The sequence below is a fragment of the Stegastes partitus genome, unplaced genomic scaffold (genome assembly GCF_000690725.1).
Source record: "Stegastes partitus isolate 25-593 unplaced genomic scaffold, Stegastes_partitus-1.0.2 Scaffold1959, whole genome shotgun sequence".
Lineage (NCBI taxonomy): Eukaryota > Metazoa > Chordata > Actinopteri > Pomacentridae > Stegastes > Stegastes partitus.
The window spans coordinates 713-17,810 of record NW_007579690.1 but is presented as its reverse complement, the minus strand read 5'-3'; the positions used below and the strand labels follow the sequence as shown (position 1 = coordinate 17,810).

Sequence of the window (17,098 nt, the reverse complement as noted above, 5' to 3'; positions counted from 1 at the left end):
CAAAGCCTGGCCCCGCAAAAAATGCAAAGAAGCCCGTGGATGTTCTTACAGATCCACCTTCGGCTCTAGAACAGGCTTTGTTTGATTCCCGTCGCTGGTTTCTCGGCTTTTTACGGTCGTGTTCGAACACGCCTGACTGCTGCCAGCCTGTCATAACTGGACTCCAGGTGAAGTACAGAATCGACAGGAGGAATGTGGCCCCGCAGTCCCAGCAGGCATGGCACTAGTTCTCACAGAAGTGACACGCTGTCACACTTGGTGGCTGTTTATTAGTAGTAAACTAGCAGTAAAGTGTCAGAACTCGGTTTAGTCGTTCTTGTCAAGATTTTGCATGCCTGATTTAACGTTTTCTTTTTTTTGCTATTTTATCTGGCAAAGGGACAACTTAAACCAACTCAGCCATGTTTCACCACCCTCATTAGAGTTTGCTTCGTTTAATAATGGTTTGTTACAGAAAGCTCACATTTATCTGACATGCAGCTGTACTGATGCAATCATTTAGAAATTGATATCATGAGTAATGCATTACCAGTTGTTGTTGTTGTTGTTGTTCTGCTTGTATAACCCTGTTTTATTACAGCAGGCGTGTATACATGCAGCTACACCTTTCTATTTCATTGTAGTCGACAGTTAATAAGCGACCACCTGTTCCTGCATTGTAACCGCACTTCTGTAGAAAAGCAAAAAAAAAAAAAAAAAAAGGACGAACCACGTCCACATGGGCAGACGTTGACGTCGCCGCGGCCCCGCCCACATGACCCTCTCTCCTCCTCCCGATTGGACGAGAGCCACGGAGGAGGCGGGCTCTGTGTGAAGTCTGCTCACAAAGTTTTTCTGTCTCCGCGTACAGTGAGTCACAGCTTCATCAAACCCTGGTGGACGCACAGAACAGGGGGGGAGACAACTTTTTCCTTTTTCCTCTCCTTCTTCTTCTTCATGTTTTAAGCTATGGTCGGAGATTATTGCTCCTTTTCTGGAGATAAGACGGACATGCACTCGCAGAGAAACTCCAAAAACGGACTAAGTTGCAAAATGGTGCTTCAGGCGGTCGGGAAGGTGCTAAGGTAAAGCTAATTAAAACTTGTCAAACGTGGTGTCTGCTCTGACTTTGCTAGTCGAGCCTGTTTTGTCAAAGAGCTTTTTGAAATAACATATCGGGCTGTTGCTTTCTACTCTAAAACCCTTATTAATTTTTTCTTTAGGGTAATTTTCCGACGTCATATTTCATCTTTAGCACCTCTTACTGCGCTGTTACACACGTTCAGGGCACAAACACGGAGCTGCCACGAGCATGTTTCATCTAAAGCGACTGAAACCAGGAGTTATCTCGTGTTTAAGTCAGGTTTTACTGTGAGTTAAAGTCGCTGTCTCCTCTGTGCAGTAATTACACATGTATGGGGGACCTTCTGATTCCGGGGTCAAAGCAAATTACCAGCCGCTGGTGACTGGAGGGGGGGAGGCAGGCATTCCTCCTCCTGCAGCTCCCACGAACAAGTCCCAACAAGAACAAGAGAAATGTGACACTGTCTCCTCATCTCGTCTGATTAATTATTAAACACCTGAAACGTTTGAAATCACTTAAAGGGGGAATGATTTTTAAATCACAGAGCGTGTTTAGTTTGTTTTATAATGCAGATTTCACACAGGATGTAAAAGTGTGCTTCTTATTCCAGTTATGTCCTTTTTTCACATCATCCCACTGAAATTACATGCAGCCCATTATCTTTCTGCTTTTCCTCTTTGTTAGTAAGTAGTTTTGACCCACATTTCACGTGTAAATGATGCTGTGAAAAATGCAATTGTCTCGCTTTCATCTTAAGGTCAAACTATGTTGTGGCAGACGCACCATTTCAAGAATGCATGACCCAAATAGGAGCGTTAACAGTGTGTTTGTGTGCCATACAAAGTGGCACAAACAACTAACCCAGTCACGATTAGTCCCTCGTGGAGAATCGATGCAGTTCAAGCAAAATAATATGTCAGAGTGGTTATGAACAGGGCAAATGTCAACCCAGTTTACTCCTTCTATGTATTTACCCTGTCTGTGAAGAAGACATGCAGTCATTATGAGTGTGTTCCTCCAGGGGACAGACCACGATGTTAACGCTGTGATGAAGCTTCCTCTTACCTTTTAAGTCTGCAGACAGGTGTTTTTTTTTTCTTTTTCTTTTTTTGAAGCAGCAGCCCAAAGGGCACATTCCTCAAAACCTTTTGTGTTTTGTGAGGATGTGGAGCGTGATAGTGAGGAGACTACCTACCATGTTAGGACCTCTTCTTGACAGACCGTGAGCAGGATTTAATGCTCACAACAGATATTTGTTATTGTTACAGTATGTTGTCATGTCTTTTGCAAGACCTGCGACAGGTTGAGGCACGTTTAGGCTGCTCCTATTTTACTGGGAGCCCAACCTCCGTACTTAGGAAATCAGCTGGCCACAAAGAAATACGCCGTTGACGTGTTTGCCTGGGAGGAACAAAAGGGGGTTTTCACAGATTTTCCGTCTTGAGGAAAAATTGAGCAAAAAAAAAAAAAACACTTCATCAAAGTTAACAAGGATGCATAGTTTGCAGTTTTATGAGGGTGTAGGGGGCACTGTAGACCTGTTTATTGCTCCACTTGTAACCTGTTTCCTCCTCCAGTGAATGGTTGAATACCTCTGGCTTGGAAGCAGGTATGAATACTGGACTGACAGGAGATGGCTAAGATAGCTTTTGGTGGTTTATTCCCCAAAGAGTAAACATGCAGCCTTGTGTAATCTTGGCTGAACTTTCAGAATAATGTGGGAAAAAAATTGCTTCCCTGACCCTCATTGTTTTGAGGTTATCAGAGTGTAGAGAAATCTCATTTGATTCAAATCATCTGTCTCGTTTGCTTCCTATCACCAAATCGTGTTGCCAAATCGATGTCTGGACTAACCTTCTTCCAGCAAGACGAGGTTACATCTGCCAAGTGCTTAACCAGCGGCTTGGTCTTATCTCGTTCCAAACCCCCTTCCTGTCGCACATGTGTGTGTTGTGATGTTGATGAGGATCCATTATGGTGCTGGCAGGGGGTCCTTACATACTCTGCAGGCCTGAGAGCCACTGAAAGGGATTTAGCACAGGATGACAAGGGGAAGAGGAGGTAGCCAGAACTGTGCTGGGTAGGGTTAGTAGTTGAATAACCTTTTTTTTCATGTGTGTGTGTGCGCGGGCCTGGCTTCAGTCCTCATTTACTCATTTACTGTGCTGCTTTCACTCCCGGTGATGCTACTGATTAAGTGGTAGCAGCTGCGCCGTCTTTGTTTTTGTTTCCTTCTTATCTCGTCACTCCAGAACTAAAACTGGTGAGTATTTGTGCATCAGTGGCCTTTTCGAACACACAGAAACTCCAGGAACAACTGTGACAGAGCAGTTATGCCGTCGACTTGAGCAACACAAGGCTGAACCTCGGGTTTAGTCCGTCCTTAACTCCGTCTCTTTTTAGCCCTGTAATGGCTGCTGTGGTTTAGCTCTGGTGCGCTCTGACTGCCTGCCTTTCCTCCGTTTGTGGTTTTTCGGGGAAAAGAACCCTTGAGTCTATTCAATTTTAATCCTGAAATAGATCAGCGGGCTTGGAGAAAACGGATCCTCCTGAAGCTGCTCTTTTTACAAAATGGCAGAGTTCATTCACGTAGTTGGTCTTATCATCGCGGATCGAAGTGAGATCCTGTTGCTGTGGATGTTTTATCACAAAACTGTTATCTGTGACACAAGAACAAACAACTTTCTGGCATTTAATTGATTCTCCTTCTAGACTATCAAGTGTTTCTTAATGCTTCGGGCAGGTGGAGTCATTTGATTTCTCCAGGTTGGAACACTTCTGCTGGTGCTTCTTACCTGTCATACCTATGTCATAGACCCTGGGAGTGTTTTCCAGTCAAACTGAACTGTAATGGGGCCAGGTGCTGACAAGAGGAGCATATCTTTGCACCTCAGAGCGCCTCTTCTTGTTGCAGAGAGATAAGAAAAAGACCCTGTACTTTAGAGATCCTGTTTGGTTCCTCTTTCAACGTGCAGTTATTTTCTGCCTCTTGTTTTATTGTATTTGCCTGAATTTGATGTTAAATGAAACTTTTTTAAAGTTACACTTCTCAAATCTTTCCAGTCAGTACAACAAGCAGCCATCTGGGAGGAGATGGTAGACGTCTTTGTTGTCAGTGCTGCTCACCCTAGCAGATTGCATTAACTGCATCCATATGCCAATAGTTAGATTCCCCCGCGATCCAGAAGGCCAATCCAGGCAATAGTTGTGCAATATCTGGCTTGGCTGAAGCATTAAGAGAAGAGCGGTGTAACATGAGTTTTGCTACACGGTTTTATTGTGTTCGCATTACAGAAAGAAACCAGTAAAAAGACAGAATCCAGGACCTTGTGGGTTTACAGCATGAATGTCACTGTTGACGGAATATGTTTGTGATTTGGTGTGGAGGTGATAACTACAGGAAAAGTGGTCTAAATGTTAGCAAAGCTCTGGTGTGTGCATGAGGCGAGGGCAGGAAAAGGGAGAGCTGTTTAGTAGCAATTGTAGTATTCTAGAGAAAGCACTTCAGCTAATTCTCCTGCATAGCTGCGTAATGTGGTCCCATGTGATTCTAGGATTAATTGGAACCAGGTTCTGGTAATGAGACAGCCTTGTGGTGTACCTGCCAGAGGGCTGCTCCTCTTTATACAAAGCTTATTTTAGAACCAAGTGTATTCAGTGTTCATTTGGCACACAGTCAGCTAACATACAGGAGCTAATATTTGCACCAGTTTGAAGCCCAAGAGATGCATGTTTGACTGAACAGCCTTGGCGGACGCACACGTGCTTGCACAAACACAGTCTTTCAGACCAGACAGAACTTGCTTCTTCTAGATTTTCTCGGGGTCTCTGGTGGGATCAGGCTCGTGACGCAGCTGTTGTGACCAGCTGGGTCGACCGTGAAAAGGGAAAGGGGGCTTCAGCCAGAGTCGAGTGTGTGTGCACATGTGTGTGTGTGATTTTGTGTGCTTGTAGGCACAGGTGTGTATGTGTGCCCCACAGTGTGTTTGCTGAGTAGCGGTGGTGTTGTACAAGAGGAAAGGTGGTGAGGGAAGACGGCTTGATGGTTGGGGGAGGTGGTGTTGCTGGGAAAAGTGAAAGGAGTGGCTAACAGACAGAGTTGAACAGCTGTCGGGTCAGTCGCTCCTCAGCTCTGCAGCACTGACCTCCCAGTCACCCAACTATACAGCCCTATTTCCTTATTGTTTTCATTGCTGATAAACACCAGCAGGTCTTCCTGCTTCTCAGCCCTTACCTCACCTTGAAATTTGGTTTTGTACTGGCAGACCATGTTTTCTCGATTGCGAACCCTTATCATAGGCTTGTTCCTGTTGGTGCCAGGCAGGCTGTGGCTCTCCCCCCGGCCTGGAGACATGTGCCTGGCCCTGACTTCAGCTCCCCTCCACTCCTGTCTCTGGCCTGCCCTGATCTGTCCCTGATCTGGTGAGGAGAAAGAGGCATCTGCTGCCTTTTATGGCAAAGACTTGCCTTGGAGAACTTTAACAAGAACAGACAAAGCTGTGTGTGTGTGTGTGTGTTGCAGCGAAGACAGACTATGTACGTATGAGGGGAGGAGTGTTGGCATAGAGGAAGTTTTCTTTATCCTAAAATAAACTAATGGCTCCAGAATTTCACCTCCCCTTACCACACGAATGTTCACAAGAAGGGGAGGAGGCGTTTGTACGGAAAATGATGAAATTACAGAGAGGCAGGAAATAGCTCGGTGAAACAGAATGTTTTCAAAAGGATCCTTTCGCAGGAGCCGACCAGCTTTTTTCTGAAAGGCTTAGCAAAGCCTTTGAAAAGCTGTGAGGGCTGACGGTATCTCTAGATGAAGGTCCTTCCTCGGTTAAAGCTCTTTCACATGACGGAACATGTAGCTCACAGCGCAAAACCACATGGACCACATGAATCTGTCTGCGCCCTCGTGAGGAGGAAGACGACGCTTTTTTTTTGTGTCTGTTTTGGAGCGAGAGAGGAAGCAGACAGAGATTAGGAGAAATGAAAGACATTATAAACAAGCACTGGAAGGACCTTTTAAATGTGAAAACAGGAACAGTAATTAAAGTATGAGTCAGAGCACAGGTCAAGGAGTGGGCTAAATTGGAAGCTGTGGGGCAGGATAATGGCTGGGGACAGAAAGATGAAGGCAAAGGGCAGAAAGAGATGAAAAGAAAGGTGAAGATGGGAGTGTGAGGCCTGAGGCTATTGACCCCGAACAATAGGATGTTTGGACAGGTGAGCCTGCAGCCACGGAGAGGGAAGGTCAGAAAAAAATACCTACAAACCCAAAGTAAGACGAGATATTGGTTAAAAAAAAAAAAAAACAAAGACTGTGAGCAGAGCAACAGAAGAGGTGAAACAGAAAGTGACCAGTCATTAATATTTAGCCAGCAGTGTAATCCGGAGTGTCCTCGGCTTTTAAATGAGGCCAAAACAAGCTCAGGTACTGTCTGATTGGAAGCACAGATAGCTTGATGAATCATTACCCAACAGATGAGAACCTGAGCACTCGTGAGCATGTGTTTATCATTGTGCCGTTTACAGCTGAACATTTCTCCCGACAGATAAATTAGATGACAGCGAACATGTAAAAGGGGGAGGAGGAAGGATCTTAAACATTGACAAAGTAAAAGGCTGCCGGCTCTGTATGCATCCTCATGTTGACATGCCTGCCTTTGTTTGCCGAGGTGGAAAGCAGGGTGACGCTTCCTGGAGAAGGGAATTAAACTGCACTGGGCCTTTGAACACTGTGCTCTGGCCAAGAGGCCTCGTGCCTCACAGTCCTGTCATGTTTTGAAAGTGTTTATTAGTTCCCATGGATATCAGCTGGGCCTGTGTCGATCCACCGCCTCTCTCCATTCCTTTCTCTGCGCTTAACCCCCCCGCTTCCATTCTCCTCTCTCTAAACCTGTGTCTAATATCTTAATAATATCTACCTTTCTTCCTGTAGAAAACCAACCTCTTTCCTGCACACTCGAGGGTTAGTCGCAGTCGAGCCCCAGTGAAAGTGAGAAGGGATTTGGCTGCTGCTGAAAAAATAGTGTTTATGATCCCTGGTCATTAGTGCCGTTAGAACAGTCCTCCTCAGTCCGGGAGCCAGCGCTGCCGTCTTTCGGCAATGGCGGGGGGATCTGGGAGTGCGAATTGGAAGGAAAGGAGGAAAGCGAGAGCCAAGAACACATGGCTGGATCATTGTGTTTAGACAGAGGGTGTGGAAAGAGGAGGATGAGAACTAGCGATATAGCGGGTGAGTGCAAGAAGGCCGGAAATGAGGGTCAACAAAAGCACAATAAATTCAGGGAGCAAACTAAAACTCCCTTGTCCTTAAGCAAACCCAAACAACAGTAACAGAGCCAAGTGGGAGTGATATAAAGATGGAGGCAGAGTTGGGAACAGGAACAGCTGTTACAGGGCGAGGAAAAGCACGAACAGAATACCAATCAAGCTGCATCTCGTCAGCTCCAGCATTCAGAGTCGTGAAGGAGGAGGATTGTGGGGCGGTCAATTGCATTAGTCTGTATTTTGGTTTCAAGCTTTTCAACCCTTGACCCCAGCTCGCACTGCCTCCGCTGATGCAGACAGAGAGCAGGAGCTGGGGGAGGAGAGGTTAAAGCCCTGGAAGTGCAGGAAGAGTGTGATATGACATCCCTGTGCTAAAACTAGCAGTGGAAGTACAAGGCACTGGGGACGGCCGTCTGCGTGGAAGTTATAGACCCTAGCTTTAGGTCAGGGGTCGGAGCTGGAGGTCAGGTACAGCAACAGTGGGCTCTTTGTTCGCTCTGTTTAGGCTGATCTGAATCCAGTGTCGGAAAAGTCACAAAAAGGTTTAGATTATTGTGATCTGTTTAAAAGAAATCCAGTCCCTCGTGTTTTATAGGCTTGTAGCTCAGGCTACTGCGTCTCTGTCTGCAAGGAGCTTTTTCCATGCAGATCAAATAACCTGCGCTGATTTCCTTGTTCATCAGTGGAATTTTACTGCAGCACCAACTGGTGCTGATTTCTCTTCCATATTCAATGCTGCCTCAGCATTTGGCCGGAGCTACTTGAAAATCTGGTTGCATGCTATACGTCGTTACAGCAGCATGATGTCAGTCTTTTTGGAAATTTCCTGTGCTAGCAGTTTAGCAGGAGCTTATGTCGTCTCACGTTCTTCACAGCGTCCAGTTAACAGTAATTTTACCATTTGAGGCCCTTCAAATCGTCCCTTATTGTCTCGTTTGCAGCTCCTTAACCTGTATTCTTTTCTTCTGTGTTGCAGGAAGTCAAAGACGAAGCCAAATGGAAAGAAGCCTCCGGCAGAAGAGAAGAAGCAGTACTTGGAGCCAGAGTTCACGAAAATCCGTGTGGTGGACTTCGACCTCAAGGAGCTGGTGGTGCTGCCCAGAGAGATAGACCTCAATGAATGGCTAGCCAGCAACAGTGAGTGACCTAATGCTGTGGTAGATGATGATGGATATGAGCAGTTTGTGGATGCCGTGTGTCTGTACAGTCAACAGAAGTCCTTATTAAACCAGTCAAACCTGTAAAATTTAGCATGAAAAGTGCAAACATCATCTTATTAGAGGCATGAAAATTCCTCATGAAGCTCAGTGTTCGCTTGCAAATTTTACCTCAGGGGTTTGGAATCGTCTTTCCAGTCTGTGTGCACTTGTCACTTGGAGATAACAAGATGTTCCAGCGGTGCGACAACCCTTAACACGATCCAGGCCTGGCACGGCACTCAGCCTGTTCCCAACGACGCCACACACGACTTCTTTAAACACCATCGTTTACTGCCACTCTCAGCGCCGTGTTTTAACTTTTGCTGAAATTTATAGTTGTCGTTATGAGCATCATTTCTGGGGTTTCGTAAACTCAGCGCGGCCCGGCTGCTTGATCGATCTCATGAGGCTCTTTATTTTGTCCGTCTCCTTGGCTTTGCTTTGGTTACGTATCCAAACCAGCCAGGTGCTCGCTGGGGGAAAATGGAAAACAAGCGTTCTTCTTTCCCTTTTATTTCAGAATGATAGAAGCGAGTTATATAAAACCAGATGGGACATGATTTCACATGTAGATGTGCTTTTCATTACTGAGTTGGACGTTATGTAAGCGGGCTTGTATCAACTTGTATCCACCACTAATTAGTTTTGGCTTAAAGGCGAGCAATAGAGTTGAGCAATGTTTTGATTAAACTGATTTTTTAAAACCAAATCAATGATGATTGGAGCCATTTAATTCTGCCAGCATGTATAAATCAGCAATACTTTCACTGAAAAATGTCCAACTTGGTAGCTACTGGGTGGGTCCAGTGCAATTAGATTGTGTCATCGGGTTCATGCCATATGAGAAAAACCAAGACTTGGGAGTTGGGCTGAACCAAAATGAAAGTGAAAATTAAATTACACCAATGTGGCAAAATCACGATGTCCCCACTGTACTAAAGTAAAGTCAAATAACTCTCCACAGTGTTTGTATTTTATCAGCTACCTTCATATTGATGTCTTTCTTTTAGCTGGTTCACTATGTTGCTTTTCCTCTCATCAACCCTGAATATTTTCTTTAAGTGCCCCAAAATGAGCAAGAATGTTCTCTGAGTGGTTTCCTTTGCAGTCAAAGATTCAAAGAATGCTACCATACCTGAAAGATGCCACGAGTACGTCAAACATACAGAGCAAATATTTCAGACTGTGGGATACATTTCTTCACGCTAAACGGACCCCCGGTTTGCTTTGTTTCGCAGCGTAATGTGCTTAGAGGGAGTTTCCCTTGCAGCAAAAATACCTGCTTGATGTGACAACAACTTAAATCTTCGCCAAAGCTGCAGCCGCCTCCCATTCTTCCATTTTTTTTCTCAAGGGTCATACGCTGGTAAAGGATGTGGTGACTCGATGGATTTACAGCCTGCATGTGACTGATCACAGTATACACTACAGGCGTGTCCTCGCTGACTGTAGGAGAACGTGACGGCGCTAATGCCGCTTTTGTGTTCTGCCACTGCTTTCAATCATCATCGTGACCTAAAAATATTTGACCGCACCGTTTGATATATTCATGTGCTTACGATCCGTCTTGTCTTTTCCACAGCGACAACATTCTTCAATCTTATCAACCTGCAGTACAGCACCATCTCAGAGTTCTGCACTGGGGACACCTGTCAAGCCATGACGGCCTGCAGCACGTAAGTTATCTCCCACGCCTTTGGTTTATTCATCGCTCACCTGCCGAGTCCCATTGGTTTATTCATCAGAAAGCTAGCGTCCGATTGGTTAATTCATTAAGGGACGCTTCCCTGGTCAGCGAGGGCAGACTCAGAACCCAGAGAGATGTGCTCGGGTTAGTTTGGGTCTTTTAACTGTAGTGTAGCACGCTGCATGTTAATATGGGAGCATGAGGACCCTGGGTCTGCAAGTTTGATGGGTTTGTGATTCTCTGGTCACACTTTTACTCAATAGCACAGCTTTTTTTAGCCACACAGGAGTCCAGTGACCGTCAGAAGCTTAAAACTCTGGTCCTCTTTGATCAATGATGCAATTCAGCTGATTTAAAACAAAAACAAAACATGCCTTTTAAACCTATCAATGAGTTTTGGGGTCCAGGGGGGTAACGTTCACATTTTTTAACCCTATTTTCAAGGTCAACACGGACTTGGAACAAATGCGTGTCCTGGCAAAGTTAGCGCTCACGTGCTAATAGTTGTAACGTGTGCTGGCTTCGCTTTAATCCTCTGCGGTCCAGCATGTGTGTTTTGCTGTTATCTGAAGTCTGCTGATATAATTATACTCACATCACACCCACTTCCTCGATACTTTGATCAAACGGTTAACCCGCAGTCTGCCAGCAGTCTGGCCATTTGTTCCAGTGATTAAGGCCAGCTCTGGTCCTGAAAACTGAATCACACTCAAGACAGATTGTTTGAAAAAAAAAACCTTGTCCGTCACGTTTTTAGAGGTATGTTGTAACTGTTTTCTCCAAAGGAGGTTAATCCCTCCTGTGTGCAGTAAAGCAGGCTTAATCATAACATGGATGTGTCTTCATGTTAGCAGAGGGGAGGTGACTAACTGTAAGTATTTATCTAACTAGTTTTCCCTGTCAGGGTGGGGTGCAGTCTTTATGTATGAGCCCTTGTCTTTAAAGTTGGCCTTCATTCGCACTGCGTACACCGAAAGCTGGAAAAACCAGATTATCCACATCGTGACAAACTACAACACTCACTGAACAGCTCTTAACACACTACATGCAACCTACGAGTGCACACGCTCACTCTGGACAAAACTATGCCGGTGACACCAGTGACAAACCGTGCAGCCGTTGACAAATGAAAATAACACGACAGATCTGCTGTGAGAAAGGAACTTGTCACGAGTTAACCTCTCAGTCAACAGTGGCTTTTTCCACTGCTGTCACCTTAAGCTACTGCTGCTAACCCACACCCTGAGAAATGGAAGAAGCAAACGTGCCTTGGCTGGGAAGAGGAGGCAGCAGAGCAGATTAGCATGTCCCTGTTTGCATTCTGTAGTGAGCTATGCAAAGCAGAGCTAATGTCTTAATCCAAAGTTTAGCTAACATTTAATAGAGTGCTGTAACCGTTCAAACTGCAGCGCTAGCCGCTCCATTTCTTATTGTACCTTCCTCCGCTGCTGCCTGCTGCCCAGCACCCCACCCTTTCCTGCCCATGGACCTGGCACCCGCGCCCCCCTCTGTGGTGAAAACTGACTGAGCCACAGTCACAGCAGCGTCAGTGCCCCTGCCCAAGGGCAGAACTCAGCACTATTTTTGGAAGGAAATGTTTCCATGAGCTATGAGGGAACGGAACCATTTGGTAGCTATTTAGACCCATTTTGTACGGGTGGGTGGATAGATGTGTGTAAGTGTGTGTGTGTGTGTGTGTGTGAGAGAGCGAGAAAGAAGGAAATGTGTGGTAATGTGCTTACAGTCTTCACTAGCGTTGGTTTCCTAGAGCTGGTTCCATTTGGGATTTGGTCGGTAACATAAACAGATTCATCAGACTCCTTAAGCTTCTCATCAAATATTAATTTTTTTATTAGCAGTCTGCAAAACATTGTGTATTGAGCTGAAAAGCAAACTGACAAAACCTGTCAGGCTTTTCTTTCTGGTTTGGAAATGCAAATATAGACACTTAACAAAGGATTACGAAACATAGAAACCTCCCCCCCAAACCAGCAGACACTGTTTTTACTGAAATAGAATATTAAATACAGTCACCTATTGTCCTCCAGGGGTAGCCAAGTACACCAAAACTGGTTGAAAAGAATGCAAAAGTTTCCAAAGATGGAGAAGATCTGCTATTGACTCAACAGTGTTAGCATGTTATGAGAGTGCCGTAAGACATAGCAAATAATAAGTAAGGAAACTGAGAAAGCAAAATAAATTTTCAAATCCTCAGCAAAACATAATTTTGATTCACAAAAACTCAATCCGAGCCCTGTTCATAACTCGTGCATAAGCCGCAGTGTGTAGCAGCGTTTTATGCTTTATATGGTGATGTTTGTGTCGCGTCTGTCTGCAGCAGTGGAGGCATGTTTGTAGTCCAGTCACCAGCTCTCCCACACAAACACACACACGGTCTAACGCTGTGTGAGTAAGAGTCGGGTCCTGGTGCTGTGGTCAGCAGGGTCAGTTATGTGGACTCTTTACATTCCTCAGGATTTGTAATGTCGGCCCGACGGCCTCCCAGACCAGCTACAGAACATCTTTATGTTTTTTTTCCCCCCTCACTGTTTTATCTGCTTATTAACTGACCTTTCGAGCTCGCTGAGATCATCTTTTGTCTCTGCGGTTGGCTTACTGGTCCTGTTTCACCGTCTCGTCTGTCACTGGCTCGCCCGCTGCTCATTCATCTATCGCTAAGGTGTCTGCTGACCTGCTAGCGTGACTCGCTCTGCGCTGCCAAGCTCCTGTTTGACCTTTCGCTAACTATGCTTCCAAGCCGTCCACTTACAATCAGTTATCTGGGTCAGCCCACTACGGAAATGTTTGACCAGCTGACCGGGGGACTGAGGGGGGATCAGTGTCCCGTCTGCAGCAGGGAATTTGGCCCAATACGGAAATTAAAGCTCGAGGGCACGAGGTCCGCCGCAGCTGAAAAATGCAAACTCGATACCTAGTTTGTGCGTGTCGTTAGTTCGTAGTAGCGCTGCACCTTTTCATTGAGAAAGCGAGGCGTCATTAGGAGAATGGGTTTTCCCTGAATGAGGAAACAGAGCAGGTGATGTTTCATAGGTCAGTAACGTCTGTGTTTATGACCTTCCTGCTTCATTTTTCTCTTTACTCCAGGAAATGAACTTGTTTACGCCTGAACCGCTGCAGCTACGTCAGCCGCAAACATTCTTTTAAAGACATTCATCGTGATTAATAAAAAGCTTGCGTAAACCGACCCCGTTCTTCTGAAATGTGTCTTAACGTTGTTGTGAAACACGCAGATCGTCTGACATGTTCTCTGCCTCTCTTACTCTCTAGAATATACTACTGGTATGACGAGAGGGGGAAGAAGACGAAGTGCACTGCTCCGCAATACGTCGACTTTGTAATGAGTCTTTGTCAGAAACTGGTCACAGATGAGGAAATCTTTCCCACAAAATACGGTGAGTTTTCAGGCAAGAGGAGCCCTCTGAAGTAGCTGATGTTGTGCTGCCCCCTGCTGCCTCGGATGTAGAAATGCAGGGACTGAGTTAGTGTCCCGTGAGTAGCATCAGGAAGAAATTAGCTCAAGAGGCTTGGTGTCAGGACAGATTCAGAATGTCGACAAAAGTCATGAAAAGGCCAAACCAGACATTTTGCTTCAAATCAGCCCATCATACTAGTCCAGCTAGCATTATTACATATAAATCTGCTTAACTTGTACTTTCCTGTTTTACTCACAGCAGAGACGTTCGAGGAAATGCATCTACAACAAGTGAAGAGTTCATTTGCAAAAGCTCAATTTTTGTAGGTTTTCAGAAAAGTTTTTTTTGTTGTTGTTTGCTTGAGATGATATCAAACAAACTGAAGCTGAGTGGACTTGACTCAGTAGAAATGACAAAAATAGAGACAAGTTTGATTGATGTTGTCTCAGGTAGATGATGGAGAAGTGGGTTTTCTGGAGGTTTGTGAAGACGGGGTTATGTGGTTTTGCCAATGAACTCTTCAGATACTAATTCAGATGAGAGTTGTAAACAAAACTCTGTTACAAGATGTATAATTCTGACGTGTAAAAGCAGCACAAAAAAGCAAATTACTACCTGAAAGCACCACAGAGTTGTGTAATATGAGTAGCAGTAAATTGTGGTTTTATGGAGCCATTTATAGAAAAATACTAAACTATGTGTCACATTTTGTCCGATGCTGCATCAGATTGGTAATTTAAGAGCAATAAATAATGAGAAATTTTAGGCTACAATAAATAAATCTACATCTATCGTTAATAATTTGTGACAGAAAGCCGTCCACAGGAAGAAAACCACTGGAAAAACATTTGTTAAAAACTACACTTCCTGGTTTTTATAAGACATTAGAGCCTCTTCTGTGAGCTCAGGGACTTAAAGCGAGGAATCAGTTGGTGGAAATGAAACAGAATATTCCTAATTCTGTTTTAGTTAGTGGGTAATCATCTGTAATTATGAATTATTGTGTTTTCATTAGCTTAGAATGGGCCCTTCGTACCTACCCAGGCGGTGGGAGTTCTTCCACACAGCCTGCTGTGTTTGGCTGCCGTGTTTCTGCAAGTAGCCAAGAATGGAAAAAACCAAACGCTGGCTCTAGAGAGGCTTTTTTTTTTTAACACTGAGGCAGCAGCTACTCTACACACACACGGTGTTTTAATGGGTTTTGTTGACAGTAAATAACAGAAAGCTGTCAAACAGCAGCAGGCTTAACCTCTGACCTTCACCTTTGTGATTGTCTCAGCTCATAAACTGCTTTTGTTTTGTCTCTTTTCTCCTTCCAGGCAAAGAGTTTCCCAACTCCTTTGAGTCCTTGGTGAAGAAGATCTGCCGGTACCTGTTCCACGTGCTGGCTCACCTCTACTGGGCGCACTTTAAAGAGACGGTGGCTCTGGACCTGCAGGGCCACTTGAACACTCTGTATGCACATTTCATCGTTTTCGTAAGGGAATTCAACCTGGTCGACCCCAAGGAGACCTGTATCATGGACGACCTGTCCGAAATCCTCTGCACCCCCGCCCCGCCGCCGGCGCCCGCCCCGGCCCCCTCCACCCCCGCCTCGGCGCCCTCCCCCTCTTCACAAAACCACGTGACGGAGAGATGAGCGGGGGCGGCGGTCAGACGGCGGCCCCGGGGGTGATAGAAGATAAGATAGAGGAGAGAAGGAAAGACAGCCTGGCCCCCTTCCTCGGTGCGAGCAGGACTTAAGAGACCTTCCACTACCCTTGTATTTCGCTACGACACCAACCAACCAGCCGGAAGGAAAAAAAGGGGCGGGAGGGTTTTCAGGGGGGTTTGGGGTGGCGGGGAGGGGTTTGTCACGCCAGCAGGAATTGGCGTGAGCGTTCCTCCCAGGGGCAAATCCCTCCCATCTTCTCTGCAATTTAAACTAGGAACAAAAAAGTATGTGTATTGTTTTATTTTATTTTTTATTTTTTTTGTTTTTTTTTTTTTTTTTTTTTTTTTTTTTTTTTGTTGAAGTTTTATTCAGTTTTTATTTTTGGTTGTTTGAGGAGGGGGCGCAGCGTGTCCGGCCGCCCTCCCTCCATCCTCTGCCTAACATACAGTACAGGAAGGGGGCTCTGCTTTGCTTCGACCTACTATTGTACAGTGTTGTTGATGTGTGGAGAAGAGGCGTCTCTGCTCACCTGCTCGGCTCGTCCTCCCCTCCTCCGGCAGCGGGAGGCGGCCCGCGGGCGCTCGGCCGCTACGCCGGCCAGTAGGGAGCCACGTTACTGCCTGACGGGGCGATGCTAGCCAATCACTGTTTGGGTTGTTTATGCGGGGGGATGATTTGAAGCGCTTCCTACTCAGGACCTGAGAGAATACGTCACTGCTGCCAGAGAGGAGTCACTCTCGTTTTCATTCTCTGTCCCTTGTTCACCAGACTGCTCAGTCCTCCCTCCGTATGTGTTTAACTGCAGCATAGTCACATAATCACCTGGTGAACCCCTAACCAACATGTCCCAGAGCTTACCTGTAGGGGGCAGCAAACACGTAGCCACAGAAACAAGGAGACAGAGAAGGAAATATTAAAAGATTGTATGCTAGATGTTTAATCTGATCATAGAGCGGATGCTATGAGGCAGACTGGTGCCCGTAGGAGGTGAATCAGAGCCGTTTGCAGCCTCTTAAACCACCACCACCACCATCACCCCCCACTCCAGCAGCACAGAAGGACAAAGACATGAGGTAATGTCTGCAGGCTCACAGAGGAAGAGAGACGGAGTCAGAGAGAGGGGTGTAGCGGTGGTGTCCAGCTGCTCTGCTGTCCAACAGTCACCAGTGCTCCCAGTGCAAAACTAAAAGTCTCCACCAGTCCCTTTAAATTTGCTTTTTAAAAAGAGTATCAGAGGAAGTTTAGTTCAGAAATGATAACAACGATGATATCATTACACATGTATAGAAAATGCACAGTCTGCTTGGACTTTACTGTACAAAGAATCACAAGCGGGTTCTGTCAGACATAGCCTCTGTTCGGAGGAGGATTGGATTTATGATTCTCCTTTTTTATTTATTTTAATTTTTTATTTTTTTTTTTTTTGCAGGGTTCTTCAGTTCTGGCTCTCGTTTTTATGTATTTTAATTATTAACTAAGTTAAAAGCAATTTAATATTTTAAGCTCTGCGGATTATAATCTAATAAAAGAGAGAAATGCCACCCTGTGTCTCTGTGTCTTCTGTGTGTCTAAGTGTCATTAACAAATCGGCTATTTTTATCTCAGAACGCAGCCAGTTTTACAGAAGAGTGTCGACTTTTTCCAAACAAGGAGCCGTGTTTAGCTTCATAAAGCTCCCTCTATTATGGGAAGAGCAGGAGTTTATCTGCTTCTGCAGCACAGAGTTTGACCTTCAGTTCCTTAATCCTCATCTTGTGGATAGAAATCATTGAGCTTATTGCAGATGTGTAGCAAACA

At 45.3% G+C, this 17,098-nt stretch overlaps 1 protein-coding gene across 3 annotated transcripts in view; it reads left to right on the top strand.

Moving 5' to 3' along the window:
- LOC103373346 (MOB kinase activator 2) overlaps positions 1 to 16,842 on the top strand; it is a 60,738-nt gene extending 43,896 nt beyond the window's left edge. For 2 of the 3 annotated variants that reach the window (XM_008303213.1, XM_008303212.1), the window contains exons 2-5: positions 8,304 to 8,464; positions 10,109 to 10,202; positions 13,502 to 13,626; positions 14,967 to 16,842. In XM_008303213.1, coding sequence (XP_008301435.1) covers positions 8,304 to 8,464; positions 10,109 to 10,202; positions 13,502 to 13,626; positions 14,967 to 15,286 — 700 coding nt within the window. In that variant the 3' untranslated portion in view covers positions 15,287 to 16,842. Of the gene's footprint in view, positions 1 to 59; positions 1,065 to 8,303; positions 8,465 to 10,108; positions 10,203 to 13,501; positions 13,627 to 14,966 lie in introns of those variants that run through there. The other variant, XM_008303211.1, reaches the window with a different exon arrangement.
- The last annotated feature ends 256 nt before the right edge of the window (positions 16,843 to 17,098 follow it).